General features: G+C 41.1%; 1 protein-coding gene across 2 annotated transcripts in view; it reads left to right on the forward strand.

Annotated features, from left to right (window-relative positions):
• kcnh5b (potassium voltage-gated channel, subfamily H (eag-related), member 5b) overlaps nucleotides 1-16,335 on the forward strand; it is a 317,576-nt gene extending 301,241 nt beyond the window's left edge. For both annotated transcript variants that reach the window (XM_043697222.1, XM_043697223.1), the window contains exon 11: nucleotides 14,136-16,335. In XM_043697222.1, coding sequence (XP_043553157.1) covers nucleotides 14,136-15,074 — 939 coding nt within the window. In that variant the 3' untranslated portion in view covers nucleotides 15,075-16,335. The remainder of the gene's footprint in view (nucleotides 1-14,135) is intronic.
• The last annotated feature ends 1,177 nt before the right edge of the window (nucleotides 16,336-17,512 follow it).

Consider the following 17,512-nt stretch of genomic DNA (forward strand, 5'->3'; position numbering starts at 1 on the left):
TGACTGAGGTGTCAGTGGGGGAGCACTTTGAGGCCAGTGACCATAATTCTATTAGTTTTAAAATACTGATGGATAAGGATAGACCAGATCTAAAAGTTGAAGTTCTAAATTGGAGAAGGACCAATTTTGACGGTATTAGGCAAGAACTTTCAAAAGCTGATTGGAGGCAGATGTTCGCAGGTAAAGGGATGGCTGGAAAATGGGAAGCCTTCAGAAATGAAATAATGAGAGTCCAGAGGAAGTGTATTCCTGTTAGGGTGAAAGGGAAGGCTGGCAGGTATAGGGAATGCTGGATGACTAAAGAAATTGAGTGTTTGGTTAAGAAAAAGAAGGAAGCACGTGTCAGGTATATACAGGATAGATTGAGTGAAGCCTTACATGAGTATAAAGGCAGTAGGAGTATACTTAAGAGGGAAATCAGGTGGGCAAAAAGGGGACATGAGATAGCGTTGGCAAATAGAATTAAGGAGAATCCAAAGGGTTTTTGCAAATACGTTAAGGACAAAAGGGTAACTCGGGAGAGAATAGGACCTCTCAAAGATCAGCAAGGCGGCCTTTGTGTGGAGCCGCAGAAAATGGAGGAGATACTAAATGAGCATTTTGGATCAGTATTTACTGTAGAAAAGGATATGGAAGATACAGAATGTGGGCGGCACAGTGGTTAGAACTGCTGCCTCACAGCGCCAGAGACCCTGTGTGGAGTTTTCACATTCTCCCCGTGTCTGCGTGGGTTTCCTCCAGGTGCTCGGTTTCCTCCCACAGTCCAAAGATGTGCAGGTCAGGTGAATTGGCCATGCTAAATTGCCCATAGTATTAGGTAAAAAGATAAATGTAGGGGAATGGGTCTGGGTGGGTTGCGCTTCGGCAGGTCGCTGTGGTGGGTTGCGCTTCGGCAGGTCGCTGCGGCCTGTTTCCACACTGTAAGTAATCTAATCTAATCTAAAAAAAAGATGGTGACATCTTGCAAAATGTCCATATGACAGAGGAGGAAGGGCTGGATCTCTTGAAATGCATCATGGCGGATAAATCCCCAGTACCTATCAGGTGTACCCTAGACCTTTTTGGACAGCTAGAGAAGTGATTGCTGAGCCTCTTACTGAAATATTTGTATCTTCGATTGTCACAGATGAAGTGCTGGAAGACTGGAGGTTGGCTTACGTGGTGCCACTGTTTAGGAAGGGTGGTAAGGACAAGCCATGGAACTATAGACCAGTGAGCCTGACGTTGGTGGTAGGCAAGTTGTTGGAGGGAATCCTGAGGGACAAGATTTACATGTAATTGGAAAGGAAAGGACTGATTAGGGATAGTCAACATGGCTTTGTGCGTGGGAAATCATGTCTCACAAACTTGATTCAGCTTTTTGAAGAAGTAACAAAGAGGATTGATGATGTGATCTATATGGATTTCAGTAAGGCGTTCGACAAAGTTCCCCATGGGAGAATGGTTAGCAAGGTTAGATCGCATGGAATACAGGGAGAACTAGCCATTTGGATACAGAACTGGCTCAAAGGTAGAAGACAGAGGGTGGTGGTGAAGGGTTGTTTTCCAGACTGGAGGCCTGTGACCAGTGGAGTGCCACAAGGATCGGTGTTGGGTCCACTTATTTTCGTCATTTATATAAATGATTTGGATGGGAGCATAGGAGGTATAGTTAGTAAGTTTGCAGATGACACCAAAATTAGAGGTGTAGTGGACAGCAAAGAAGATTGCCTCCGATTACAATGGGATCTTGATCAGATGGCCAGTGGGCTGAGAAGTGGCAGATGGAGTTTAATTCAGATAAATGTGAAGCGCTGCATTTTGGGAAAGCAAATCTTTGCAGGACTTATACACTTAATGGTAAGGTCCTAGGGGGTGATGCTTAACAAAGGAACCTTGGAGTGCAGGTTCATAACTCCTTGAAAGTGGAGTCGCAGGTAGATAGGATAGTGAAGAAGGCATTTGGTATGCTTTCCTTTATTGGTCAGAGTATTGAGTACAGGAGTTGGGAGGTCATGTTGCAGCTGTACAGGACATTGGTTAGGCCACTGTTGGAATATTGCGTGCAATTCTGGTCTCCTTCCTATTGGAAAGATGTTGTGAAACTTGAAAGGGTTCAGAAACGATTTACAAGGATGTTGCCAGGGTTGGAGGATTTGAGCTATAGGGGGAGGTTGAACAGGCTTACAGGATGGCTTTTTGGAACAGCTTTTCAGGGAGCCCATAAGGGAGCAGGCTATTCTGGATCTAGTGCTATGTAATGAACCAGACTTTTTAAAAGATCTTAAAATAAGGGAACACTTAGGAAGCAGCGATCATAATATGGTAGCGTTCAGTCTGCAGTTTGAAAGAGAGAAGGCAAAATCGGATGTAATGGTGTTACAGTTAAATAAAGGTAATTATGAGGGCATGAGGGAGGAACTGACGAAAATAGACTGGAAGCAGAGCCTAGCCTAGTAGAGCAAAAATGGCAGGAGTTTGTGGGTAAAATTGAGGACACTGTACAGAGGTTCATCCCCAAGAAGAGAAAGATTATCCGGGGAGGGCTTAGACAGCCATGGCTGACAAAGGAAGTCAGGAAATGTATTAAAGAAAAAGAGAGATCCTATAAAGTGGTCAAGAGCACTGGGAAATCAGAAGATTGGGAAGGCTACAAAAACAAACAGAGGATAACAAAGAGAGAAATAAGGAAGGAGAGGATCAAATATGAAGGTAGGCTAGCCAGTAATATTAGAAATGATAGTAAAAGTTTCTTTCAATTCATAAGAAACAAACGACAGGCAAGAGTAGACATTGGGCCACTTCAAACTGATGCTGGAAGGCTAGTGGTGGGAGATAAGGAAATAGCTGGAGAACTTAATAAGTACTTTGTGTCAATCTTCACAGTGGAAGACATGAGTAATATCCCAACAACTAAAGGGAGTCAAGGGGCTGAGTTGAGTATGGTTGCCATTACAAAAGAGAAAGTGCTAGAAAAACTAAAAGGTCTTAAAATTGATAGATCTCCTTGCCCCAATGGGAGTTCTGAGGGAGGTGGCTGAGGAAACAGCGGAGGCGTTGGTTGAGATCTTTCAAAAGCCACTGGAGTCAGGGAAAGTCCCGGATAATTGGAAGATCGCTGTTGTAACCCCCTTGTTCAAGAAAGGATCAAGACAAAAGATGGAAAATTATAGGCCAATTAGCCTAACCTCGGTTGTTGGTAAAATTCTAGAATCCATCATTAAGGATGAGGTTTCTAAATTCTTGGAAGAGCAGGGTCAGATTAGAACAAGTCAACATGGATTTAGTAAGGGGAGGTTGTGCCTGACAAACCTGTTGGGATTCTTTGAAGAGGTGACAAGTAGGTTAGACCAGTGGATGTGGTCTATCTAGACTTCCAAAAGGAGCCACATGGGAGGCTGCTGAGTAAGGTGAGGGCCCAGAGGTTGTGCCTGACAAACCTGTTGGGATTCTTTGAAGAGGTGACAAGTAGGTTAGACCAGTGGATGTGGTCTATCTAGACTTCCAAAAGACCTTTGATAAGGAGCCACATGGGAGGCTGCTGAGTAAGGTGAGGGCCCATGGTGTTCGAGGTGAGCTACTGGTATGGATTGAGGATTGGCTGTCTGACAGAAGGCAGAGTTAGGATAAAAGGTTCTTTTTCGGAATGGCAGCCGGTGACAAGCGGTGTCCCGTAGGGTTCAGTATTGGGGCCGCAGCTGTTCACGTTATATATTAATGATCTGGATGATGGTACTGGGGACATTCTAGCGAAGTTTGCCGATGATACAAAGTTAGGTGGACAGGCAGGTAGTACTGAGGAAACGGGGAGGCTGCAGAAGGATCTAGACAGTTTGGGAGAGTGGTCCAGGAAATGGCTGATGGAATTCAACGTGAGCAAATGCGAGGTCTTGCACTTTGGAACAAAGAATACAAGCATGGACTACTTTCTAAACGGTGAGAAAATTCATAAAGCCAAAGTACAAAGAGATCTGGGAGCGCTATCGAGGATTCTCTAAAGGTAAACATGCAGGTTGAGTCCGTGATTAAGAAAGTGAATGCAGTGTTGTCATTTATCTCAAGAGGGTTGGAATATAAAAGCACCGATGTGCCACTGAGGCTTTATAAAGGTCTGGTTAGGCCCCATTTGGAGTACTGTGTCCAGTTTTGGTCCCCACACCTCAGGAAGGACATACTGGCACTGGAGCGTGTCCAGAGGAGATTCACACGGATGATCCCTGGAATGGTAGGTCTAACATATGAGGAACGGCTGAAGATCCTGGGATTGTATTCGTTGGAGTTTAGAAGATTAATGGGAGATCTAATGGAAACTTACAAGATAATACATGGCTCGGAAAGGGTGGATGCTAGGAAATTGTTTCCGTTAGGTGAGGAGACTAGGACCCGTGGACACTGCCTTAGAATTAGAGGGGGTAAATTCAGAACAGAAATGCGGAGACATTTCTTCAGCCAGAGAGTGATGGGCCTGTGGAATTCATTGCCGTGGAGTGCAGTGGAGGCCGGGACGCTAAATGTCTTCAAGGCAGAGATTAATAAATTCTTGATGTCACAAGGAATTAAGGGCTACGGGGAGAATGCGGGTAAGTGGAGTTGAAATGCCCATCAGCCATGATTGAATGGTGGAGTGGACTCGATGGGCCGAATGGCCTTACTTCCACTCCTATGTCTTATGGTCTTATAGGCTGGGGCTGTTTTCCCTGGAGCATCAGAGGCTGAGGGGTGACCTTATAGAGGTTTACAAAATCATGTGGGGCACGGATAGGATAAATAGACAAAGTCTTTTCCCTGGGGCAGGGGAGTCCAGAACCAGAGGGCATAGATTTAGGATGAGAGGGGAAAGATATAAAAGAGACCTAAGGGGCAACGTTTATGTGTGATCTTCACACATAACCAAGGTCCAAGGCATTGGGAAAGGAAATAAAATAATGGTTACTGGTGATACATATCAAGTCATATAAACAAAGGTCACATGGCAAATTACATATGATCAAATCTTCTTAAGTATCTCCAAACAGACTTGGGGACTCTACATCTTTTACAGCTTTCAGGCCTTCTGGCCAGTGGGCTGGAGATTGCAACACTGGGATCAATGGGAGATCAGTTCAGATAATTTTTCATAATGATATGTAAGTGTACTTGTTGCCACAAAATTCACTGTGGTGATAAAGAGTAAAGAGTAAATCTAATGATATTTAACTTAACAGATATAAAAGAGACATGACAAAGCAGTGATAGAGGCATGACAAGGTAATGATGTAAGGTCACTTATATCAACACTTGTACACACAGTCTAACAACGTCTACCATTTGTCAACATTCAATAGATTTCTTTCTCAGAAAATCTCAAGAATAATCTGTGCCAGACGTTGTCCACATGACAATTTCACATTCATAGCTGTGCCTTTGAGGTGATCTATCAGAGCAGAGACCAAGCAGTTCTTATAGGGAAGGAAGCAACAACCAGAACAGATGTGTTTTTCTGAAGTATGCCTGTGCTTCTTTTAGCCTCTTTCTATAATGTTTTTTTCCCACAATTCCACAAGTGATTTTTAGTGCCACCTCTTATGCCAAGTTAGTTTTCTACTTTTTAACACAAGTGATTGTGCAGATACGTTCAGTTGCATCACTTGTAGTTTATACCAAGGGGATTTCAGTCAGTCCAAAGGAAGAAGGGATGCAAGGCAGATGATATTAGAACTGAGGAAAATAGTCTCACCCATTATAATCTTTAGTTGAGCACTTACAGATAGAGGCACATCTGCATTGGTATTTCTGAGGAACCTTAATCTTACTTGTGACAGACATGTATTGTGTCTGGAATCTGACCTTCATGCAAACTGTAGCTGTCGAGGCCAACATCACCATTGCCTTTTATTTGACAATTATTTCTCATTCCATGTTGTTATGAGAACAGCAGCAACATTATCAACCTAGAGTTCATAGATATATCTAGATGGCCAATGCTGAATGGGATAGGTTCAGAACAGCTCTAGCAGCTCTAAAATGGGTGTACGTGAGGTATTGTGGGCTATTCACAGCAGGAAAATTGTATTCAACCACAGTCTGTAGTCTCATGTGTGGGTATATCATTATTGTTCCATTGTCATCAAGCTTGGACATCAGTACTGGTTCAAATAAAAGCACATGGCAATTTGCTAGTAGCAACACATTAACAGTTACATATGAGGTGCCAACTCATGACATAACAACACAGGCCACACACACTAAACAGCAGACAGAAGCAGCATAAAAAACAGAGTTAACTAGCAGATCAGATCTAAGTTCTGCAGTCCTGCCATATCCAGCTATAAATGGAGGTGAACATTTCAACAATCAACTGAAGGAAGCTATAGAAACATGTACATCCCCAACGATGGGGGAACTTGGCACATCGTCAATGTAAAAGACAAGGCTGATACAGTTGGAACCAGAACTGCTGAATGGTTGATCCAATATAGCCAACTTCTGAGGTTTCCAACATTACAGATGGCAGTCATCAGCCAATTCAGTTTAATCCATGTAATATCAGGAAGTGGTTGAAGGTACTTGGTGCAGCAAAGTTGATGGACTTTCATAACATCCAGCAAAAGTACAGAAGATTTGTGCTCCAGAGCTCTGTCTTTCGAAAAGGCTTTTGAATGCCAATTTGTTTATTTTGACAGTTTTATGAGCATCCCAAAACCTTCCTAATGTTTTCATGGGCCCCTGAGTTTTTGAGTTCAGAGCAAATACTGGATAAATAAGAATGGTCTGATATAAGGGCTCAGGAATATGGACAGGGCATGGGGTTTATGTGAGGTAAGAGATGATTGAGAACAACGGTGCCTAAGGTGTCTAACATTCATTTATAAAATTAAGCAGATCAGTTAGAGGACTAAGGCAGGCTTTCGAACCTGCCCATTTAAGCAGTTACCATGGTAACACAATGCTGAGCCAGCAGAGCTTCATCAATTTTCAGAGTCAGTGTTGGGACCACACCTATCCACGTTACATATTGACGATCTGGAGTAAGGGGTTGAGGGCATTGTGGCTAGGTTTGCAGATCACACAGCGCTAGTTGGTGGGACAGGACAGGTTGAGGAAGCAGGGAGGTTGCAGAAGGACTTGGACAGGCCAAAAGGATGGACAAAGAAGTGGAAAATTTTTAAAATGTGGGAAAGTGTGAAGTTATTTAGTTTGCTAGGATGAATAGAGGCATAGACTGTTTTCTAAATGTGAGAGGCTTTGGAAGTCTGAAGCACAAAGTGATTTGGGGAGTCCTAGTTCAGCATTCTCTTATGATTAACATGCAAATTCAGTTCTCAGATAAGAAGACAAATGCCTTCTTTTCGAGAGGTCGAGAATATATGAGGATGAATATACTGCTGCGACTGTATAAGGCTCTGGTCAGACAGCATTTGGAATATTGAGAGCAGTTTTGGGCCTTGTATACAGTATAAGGAAGGATGCGCAGGACTTGGGGAAATTCCAGGGGAGGTTTACATCACGAGGATGAATGGCTTATCATGTGAGGAGCGGTTGAGGACTCTGGATCTGTACTCAGGAAACTTTAGAAGGATGAGGGAGGGATCTCATTGAAACTTAGAGAATACCAAGAGGCCTGGATAGAGTGGATGTGGAGAAGATGTTCCAACTAGCAGAAAAAAACTAAACCCAAGGGCACAGCCTCAAACTGAAGGGATGACCCTTTAGAACTGAGATGAAGAGGACTTTCTGCAGCCAGAGGGTAGTTAATCTGTGGAACTCTTTGCCACAAAGGGCCGTGGAGGCCAAGTCATTGAGTGTATTTAAGATAGAATGAGATAGACTCTTGATTGGTAAGGGGATCAAGGATTATGGGAAGAAGGCAGGAGAATGAGGTTGAGAAACATATCAGTCATGATCGAATGGCAGAGCAAACTCGATGGGTTAAATGGCCAATTCTGCTGCCGTATCTTATGGTCTTTTCCATTCCATTTTGGTCTGCGTCTGGAGGTGGTGGCTTCAACTCCAGCCTGTTCCTGCTGCTTCATCATTTCAATCACAAATTCAAAGGAGTGCTGCAGGCAGAAGAGTTTATTTGAACCAGGAAATGACTCATCACAATTCCCACCATGACGATGAAAATCTGGTGCTGGCTGATTCGTTTGATGCACTGTGAAGGGGATAGGAGCTTAAGTGAATCAAAGCATGAAGGCTTAATGCTGGATGAATGGGAATGGGGTCTTGTCTTTTAGCCTGGTCTTGTCACCATAAGCACACCTCTGAGGGCAAGCTTGATCCAAGGTTCTCCCACCCTCCAGACGATGAAATGTTTACCTCCCAGAGCTCCTGGTTGGAGGTGGGATTGCAAGGTTGGGAATATTCCTGTCTGCTCTTGTTCCTATCACGAAAATTTGGACCCAGGCTTTTTTTTACCAGTCTCCAACAAAAGTCATGCAGTTTTTAAAAGAAAAATTTCCGACCCTTCCCTCTGGGGCGAGGAAGAGCACACAAATGAATGCTTGAATGCCACAGATATTGTGGTACAACTGACTTTCCTAACAGGAGTCCAAATGATTGCCCATTTCAAGCACCACCCTCCATAAGATTTCCCAGAAGACAGTGAAGCAGGCAGCCGTTCGTTACTTTTACTCATTGGGCAAGTTACCTGTGGGAGCATTTACAGTGCCCAACAACTTGCCCGTTGTAAGTTAGATGAGGCCCAATGACTAATTTCTACCAATCCTGAGGCCTCATAGTTCAGGTCTCCACAGCATCATGTCTGTGATTGGCCATTGTTCACCCTATTACATTTTAGGTTGAGATCATAAAACTGTCTTGAGACCTTGCAAACGTAATTTTATTTAAACAATTGACAGCAATTCATTTCCCCCTAGCTTTTGGGCTGTGATTCACACTGAAACTTCTGCCTCAGTGAAAGCAGATAGCTGAAGCAGTTGTTGCTTCCGGGAGTCCAGCATTGTTGAAGTCTGTTTAAAATATGCAGTCATATCAAGTTCCTCCATGAACAATTGTTTCAAATCAGAGTCTGAGACCCCAGGGCATTGATGACATAATTTCAAACAAATCAGCCCCTTGTTTAAATTTCTATCTTTGTGGTAATGCAATATGAGACAAAATTAGTTTCCAATAGAATGGCACTATAATAAAAAATGTCACTCAGCCTCCCCTCAAGTTAATAGGATTGAGGCTTCTTCATTACTATCTGATATACCCCCTTCTGATTTCTAATTTCCTGACATTAGGTAGCAATGTACTCAATAATCCAGCACGTCTGAATCAAATCGAACATTGGGCCAGACAATGAATACCACTCTACTAAAGAGTAGTTATAAATCTAAAATAATATTAGACTTTCTATTCTGCTAAATCCACCTGTTATCTATGAAATGGTATTTCAACCAGTTTTAAGGAGGTTGATATTATGAATTACAACAGCGGCATGCTTCATCACCTATATTGATAGAAATTTATTTGTACTGCCATAGGATTCAACCCTTGTCACCCATCAGACTGAAGCTGATACTTCAGTCGCAAAATCCTGATCAGAAAATATGTGCAGTATTTCAATACTTCCTCCCATTTTAAAAACAGACCCAATCGTTTGTTAAATAACTTATAGGAATTCACATCTTTGGCGAATAGGTAGTGACATATAGAAAGCTGCTATACACTATCATCAGATGATCGGTCAAAAGCTGCTTCCAGTTAATTGAAAAGAACAATTAGCATCTTAGATCGAATGATAATTACATTGTTGGCACTCAGTAGCACATGCCATGGGTTAAATTGTATTTAGCAAGGCATATACTTGAACTAATTATGAGGCAAGTGCTACTCATCACTGACAAGAATTCATTACAAAGGAATGCTCCCTAGGTTATATGGTGATTGCTGTAACAAGAACACCATATTTCCATTAGCTTACTTCTTGAATGGACTCAGCTCCAAGTTGCATTTACCCAGGAATATTTAATATTCTATAGCATTGAATTAATGACATTGTTCACTCTGCCTTCTGTGACACACATGTAATTTCTCTCTTGCTGCTTCTACAGAGTCACCTATTAATGGCACATCTGTCAAAGAAAAGGTACTTTTTTTTTTGCAAAATTAAATACATTCTCAATTTGAAGCCATTGAGGTTTGAGGTTGAAATAATTTTTCAGATCGTTTTCATGAGTGGCACTAAGAGTGCTTACCATCTATTTCAGTGAAAGTAATCCCTTCAGAAATAACCAGAATTTTTCATGCTTGCACAGCTGTACATAAAACATTTTAACATTAATTTAATTAATTTCCGTAATTGACTTAGCACCTAATTGCATTTGGCTCAAAAACTAAACTATATATGGAGAATAAATGGGGAAAATGCTTGGAAATGCCATGAAACTCAAATTAAATGCCATGATTTAATACAGAGATTGAGTAAATGAACACGAAAGATAAACACAGTATATCTTGAAAATGAAGATTTGGTTTTGTTCCAACTGTTGGAATTATTGCATTCTACAAGACTGAGATGAACCGATTTACTCAGGTGAGTCTTGTTTTAGCTTGTGGGCCAGCAAGGAGGTGGGAGAACTGGTCCCTGTATCAACATATGACACAGTATCTCCTATTCTAATAGGTCCAACCTCATCCTTCCTCACTCTAAGTTACTCGTGTTCTTCTAATTAGTAGGCATTTAAAACCTAAGCTCAGTGTCATCTAATTAAAACTCCCTCATTTATCTAACCTGTATTGTGCGTTTCCTCCTCTATTGCATTATTTCTTTTCTCCCCAGCCACTGCAGTGTAATATCCATTGAAAGAAAGGATTATGGAAATTAGAAAAGACGATTTGGTCCATTTATCATATCCAGTAAGTTGGATCAATGTTCTGGGCATGTGCAGGCCATTACATTTTATCTTCTACGAGGAACTTCTAATTTCAATACTCCAGCTCTCTGAAGTCAAGATGCTATCCATTTAAATGTTCACTTTTGAAGTAACTGTTCATTGTACTAATTGACAGTTTCTGAATTGTAAATGAAATCAAGCTGCATGGACAGGCTGTGATAAATCTCCAGGGCAGCTGGGATTCAGACCAAAATCCTCTGACCCAGTGACACAACCACTGCACCACAAGATCCTACTTTAAAGCTACTGCTGAGATTCAAATTCAAATTGGCTCTAAACATGACTCTAAACACTTAACATTACACTCTAGTATTCAATGTTTAGTGTTTATGTGTGGCTGTTGACTATTCTACATGTGTTAGTCAAATTTGGATATGGTTACTGAGAAAGGGAAAATAAGTTGAAGCAAAAAGCTGTACACATAAGATATTTTAAAATACCAGTAAGTAAAGCTCCCGCTTAGACAGAAATTAATGTCTTTTCTGCATATCTTCAAAACATAAAACACAGTGGGACCAAAAGTGAAAATTCTGGAAAATCTCAGCAGGTCTGGCAGCATCTGTAAGGAGAGAAAAGAGCTGACATTTCGAGTCTAACTGACCCTTTGTCAAAGCTGGTCAGTTAGACTCGAAATGTCAGCTCTTTTCTCTCCTTACAGATGCTGCCAGACCTGCTGAGATTTTCCAGCATTTTCTCTTTTGGTTTCAGATTCCAGCATCCGCAGTAATTTGCTTTTAAACACAGTGGGACAGTGGGGAAGAAGAATGTGTTGAAATAGTGATGATTTATGTTTTTTATCTGTCTTGCTGTTCAGTCAAACAACAGAGTGCTCTTGAGAGAGTGTTTTTTTGAGACAGCAGTGGAAAGAGAACATAATTAACATGTAATTAAATTAACAGAATCCATGAAATATTCCAGGTTAGTTGCTATCTCCAGTCATATTAAGGAACTCCTGCCATACACCATGTCTTCTCCAATCTGTTGAGAGCTTGCTAGTGTCATTAACAGTCAAGGGAAGTGCTGCAATTTCTCATGAATGGGGCATGAGCCATACTGCAAATAAACATACTAAAGGAGAAACACAGTCCATAAAATAGCTTTGACACTTAGAAAGTAGAAACTTCTTTCTGTATTGCAGAGCGATGTCCTTCGGTTCATCATGTCTGTGCCAACAAAACTACTCTAAAACTAGTCCTTTTAACAGCACTTGGCCCATAGCCTTAAGTGTATTTTAAAGGTTTCCAGCCTCATCTATCCTTCCAGGCAGTGCATTCAAGATTCCCACCATGCTTTGGGTGAAAATATTTTTTCTCAAATTTTCTCTAAACCTCCTGCCTGTCACCTTAAAATTATGCCCCCCACCCCACCCCAGTTTTGACACTGCCCATGCCTCAGACAATGGTATGCACCTCAATTAGGCCCATCTCAGCCTTCTCTGCTCTGAAGAAACCAATTCAGCCTCTCCTCATAACTAAAATGCTTCATCCCAGGCAATATCCTGGTGAATCTCCTCTACACCCCCTCCAGTGCATGCACATTCTTTCAGGACATTGTTGTCAATGTGAGTACAATGTACTCAGTACTCAGACATGGAATTTAATTCAGAGATGTTTGCAGTGATACATTTTGATGGAAGACAATAATAAATAGGAACAGGAGTAAACTATTCTGTCTCTTGAGCCTGCTGTACCACTCAATAGGATCATGACTGATCCAACGACATTCATCTTGTTCACATTTTTACCCTTTCCCCATAATCTTTGATTCCCCTACTAATCAAAAATCCATCTACCTCAGCCTTACGCAAGGACTCTGTCCCACAACTCTCTGTGGCAAGGAGTTCCAAAGACACATACGCTGTGAGAAGAAATTCCTCATCACCCCAGTTTTAAATTGATGCCCCTTTTCCTTCCACAATGCCCACTCATCCGAGCTGCTCCCATTTACCCTGTCAAGCCCCTTCACAATCCTGTGTGTTTCAGTGAGAATCACCTGTCATTGTGCCAACTTCCAATGAGTACAGTCCCAACAAAATTAGCCTTTGCTCATAAACCAATCCCTCCACACCAGGGTTCCATTCCAAGTGAACCTTCTCTGAACTGCCTCTAATGAATGATATCTTTCCTTAAAGAAGGAAACAAAACTGCTCACATCACTCTAGATGTGATCCACTAGCACCTCCTATAGTTGAAGTAAGACTTCCCTACTCTTATACATCCCATTAGCCTTCCTGATTACCTGCTGCACTCATGTTAGCTTGCTGTGTTTAATGCATATGTACATCTAGATTCCTTTTGTATTGCAGACCTCTGTAGTTTTTCTCCATTTTAATAATTCTCTGTTCTTTTGTTCACATTTTCCCACATGTATACCTATTGATATAGATTAAAGGAAGGTGGTGTACAATGATCCACATGATGTATGTGTACAGCACTTTAAGATAGAAAGCAAATGAACAATGCAGTTAACAAAGTGCGGTGTGCAGCAAAACTCCTGGACGTCATGCTAAACCTGTATGATATAGTCATTCAATCCCAGCTGGATGATTATATCTAATGTTATCATCAAACCTTAGGAAGGACATGGAGGCTTTGAACAGAGCAGAGAGCAGGTATACTAAATTCGTGCCAAGGACGTGTGGAGAGACTGGAGTACCAGATTTACTCTCCTCAGAGAAGATAAAATGAAGAGGGAATTTAATAGAGGTCTACATTATCATTAGACAGGGTAAATAAAAAGAAACAGGTTCCACTATTGAAGTTTTGATATGTAGAAGGCTGAGATTTATAGCAACTGACAAAACAATTAGAGGTAAAATGATGAGAAAATTATTTATGCATTGATTGTTTAGTATATGGGATGCCCTGTCTAATAACCTGGTGGTTGCAGATTCAATTGTAGTCTTCAAAGGTTAATTGGATAGGCCGCAGTTCAGAGGGCTGAGTGACCTCCATTTGTTGTGTTCTATGTATCCTTGTGCCTTGAATTCTATGAATCCTCCACATAAAAAATTACTTTTTAAAATTATGTCATACCTAAAAATGGAATGTCTCAGAATACCTAAAACAGAATAAAATTACTTCAGGTATTCCACTTGGTATTATATTAGTTTGTTAATCAAAGAACAATCTTTGCAATCTAAAAGTTCTCTTACTTTTAATGATTTCAATGCTGGAAGTAATAACCGGCTTTGCTTGTGTACACTATTGGGAATAATTTAAAACCTTCAATTTCAGAAATGTAACTTCACTTTCTCTCTGGGACTCATTACAGATCATTTTTCGCAAAATCCTTGATGTGAAGAAAGAAGAGGAAGAACGGTTGAAGAATGAAGGGACACTTAGTATCCCAGTGGATCATCCTGTCAGGAAACTATTCCAGAAGTTCAAGCAACAAAAGCAATTGCGGAATCAGGCAGCAGGTCACAGCAACTCAGACAGAAACCATCCCCAAATAGAGAACCACTCACTTCATAATGGGGCCTCTACCACTGGCACAAGTGTGGTGACAGTTTCTCAAATCACACCAATCTCATCTTCCCTTTCCTTTGTGAGAAATAATGAGCATCAGCTTCAGGCACACCACGAAACAGTCGAGTTGAAGCCAAATGGATTGAATGACCAGCTGTGCTTGAAGGGCAATAGCTCTATCCAGACAAAGGCTGGAAATGGAAAAGGATGGCTAAGACTTAAAAGTTCCGTTGCCTTCACCGATCCCTTTCCCGGATCGAGAGAGGAGAAGAAAGAAAACTGGAACAATGTCATCAAAGCTGAATCCATGGAAATTCTTTCAGAGGAATCAAAAGGTCCTGAATCGGAGAATAATGTCATAAAGAATCCTTTGAGGAAAACAGACTCTTGCGACAGCGGCATTACGAAAAGTGACTTGCGATTAGACAAGGCAGGTGAGATCCGCAGTCCACTGGAGCATAGCCCAGTTCAAGCTGATGTCAGGCACCCCTTTTACCCAATTCCAGAGCAAGCTTTGCAGACCACGTTACAAGAGGCCAAAATGGAACTGAAAGAAGACATTCAGTCATTATGTAACAGGATGAGTGGACTTGAGAAACAAGTGACAGAAATCCTTCAAATACTGTCTGAAAAGAACCTGACGGAAATGTCTTCTGAGAAGTCTCAACACTCCAGTCAGGAAATGTTTCATGTTTCTAGGCCCACAACTCCTTTGTTGGAAGAAGAGGATGCTCAGTTTTAGTTTAGAAATTGTAAAGATTTAAAATTCACACAAGAGTTAACCAAATGCACAAGATGACTGCTTTGACAGTCTAAAGACTTTTGCATGTCCAGCTGGATTCTGGCCTGCCAAAGAAAATTGTTAACAGAAATATTGCTTGTAATTATATGGATAACTGCATGCACATATAAAACCTCGTTTACAATCCTTCACCATATATCCTGGGTCATTTTGTGCAGTGCAGTTACAGTTTTTCTCATTTGGCTCCAGAGCATAAATTGCCAGTTGTTCTCTGAGTGATGTCTCTGAATGACCACAGGTTTGCAAATTGAAGTGTTTTGTCCATATTACATGGGGAACTAATGTTTCTTGCTTCATCAGGGTCTATTTATTGCATGCTTTGTTTCTTCAGGATCGGAGAAGAAAGTTGCTGCTGATGCGTACGTATCACTGCAAGCTTCAATTTAGGGGACAAGAAAGTTACCAAACAAACTAACAAGAAAAATTAAATTCATTTCAACACATCAAAACCTTTTAAGGGAGAAATAATTTTGACATCAAAATCCATCTTGAGGAATTACAATCAATTGAAAGCTATTGTCTGCATGTTTACATACACATGCAAATACTTGTGTATTCATACATACACAGATATGCTGAAAAAAACTGTACACCCCAGCATTAATAAAACATTAATTAGAGAAATATTAAATCAAGACAGACAAGTCATTTTTCCACCTGCCACAAATAATTTTGAGTTTCTATAGTTATGAGTTTCTTTTTTTTTGTTTTAGCTCCACTTAAGCATTGAAGCTGAGAGAGGTCAGCACAAACACTTGGGTAAGATTTAGTATGTTCTGGAAAATTAGTCTGTCAAATCTCTGGAATTGCTTCTAAGAGTTTGCTTTTTCTGGAGTTTACTTATGATCAAATAAATTTGCCAATTATGAGTTCTGGAGTAAACATATAAGTTGGAAATAAGAGCACATGTTGGCACAATGATATGTGTGCCTACCTGTGGACAGGGCGGTCCTCGTTCAAGTCCCACCTGATTCATGGGTGTGTAAGAAAATGGCTGAACAGGTTGATTAATGGATATCTACAGGTTAGATATGAGCTGGCTCAGGAAATACCACAGTGCAGGAGCACAACTGAACAGTTATGTAGATAGAAAAGCATCCATTTTACACATTATTTGAGAGATTTTCTTTTGCTTTCGCAAAAGTGTAACTGTACCTCCAGTTTGTTTTTTCAAACCAGGCTTGCTCAGGTGATGTGATAAAAGGTTTATCTTCATTGGTTGACATAAACTGGTTGCTATAGAAGATCTTCCTCACTTCCACTCAACTTAAATTGTTGTTCTAAATCTCGAAAACCACCTTTGGAATTTTAAAATTAAATTGAGTGGCAAACAGGTTTTATAACTTTCATTTCAAAGATAAATTTCTTATTGAGAGCCATTTCCTCTGTTTTGCAAAGTAATCTGTTTCTGAAGATCGTTTACTATCCCAGACGAGCCTGAATTTCTTTGGATGGCACGGTGGCTCAGTGGTTAGCACTGCTGCCTCACAGCACCAGGGACCCAGGTCCGATTCCAGCCTTGCGTGACTGTCTGTGTGGAGCTTGCACGTTCTCCCCGTGTCTGCGAGGGTTTCCTCCCATGGTGCAATGATGGGTAGGTCAGGTGGATTGGCCATGCTAGATTGCCCATAGTGTTAGGTGCATTCGTCAGAGGGAAATGGTCTGGGTGGGTTACTCTTCAGCAGGTCGGTGTGGATTGGTTGGGCCAAAAGGCCTGTTTCTGCACTGTAGGGAATCTAATCTACTCTTTTTACAGGCACTAGATTTAAAATGAACCCTATGACAGTTAATGATATTCAAGTCGAACAACTTAGGCAATAGAACCCAGGACATTCGCAAGAAGGTCAAGTTATTTCCCCCTTTATAATTACCCACTGCATGAACGAACATAGGAGGTAGAAGCAGGAATACACTATCCTGCCCAGCAAGCCTTCTGTATCATCCAGTGCACCAAAAAAATCTATCAATCTTAGGCTTCAGTTGGCTGACCTCATCAACTGAATATCAATGGCAGTCTAGGGTCAAGAATTACAATGTTTCGCTGTTTGCTGAGTAAGTAGTTTCCTACTTATCTCTATTAAAGATGGCTGACCTCTTATCCTGAGAAGGTGATTCCAAGATCTGGGGAAATAACTTCTTTGTCTATTCTGCCAAGTCCTCTAAAAGAACTTTTATTGAGGTCACTTCTGTTTCTTCGAAAGACCAGAGAACATGCACCCAATCTGATTAATCTTTTCTCATAGGAAAGCCACTTTGAGAGGAAGAAATGGTTGCCATTTTTAATAATTTATTAATACAACTGTTAGGATGACAGTGTTTTGAGAAACGAAATATTGATTGTGATAAGGAATGACTGCGAGTGTTGTGGTTCCTCAGGA

Source organism: Chiloscyllium plagiosum, chromosome 10 (assembly GCF_004010195.1).
Source record: "Chiloscyllium plagiosum isolate BGI_BamShark_2017 chromosome 10, ASM401019v2, whole genome shotgun sequence".
Classification (NCBI taxonomy): Eukaryota; Metazoa; Chordata; class Chondrichthyes; order Orectolobiformes; family Hemiscylliidae; genus Chiloscyllium; species Chiloscyllium plagiosum.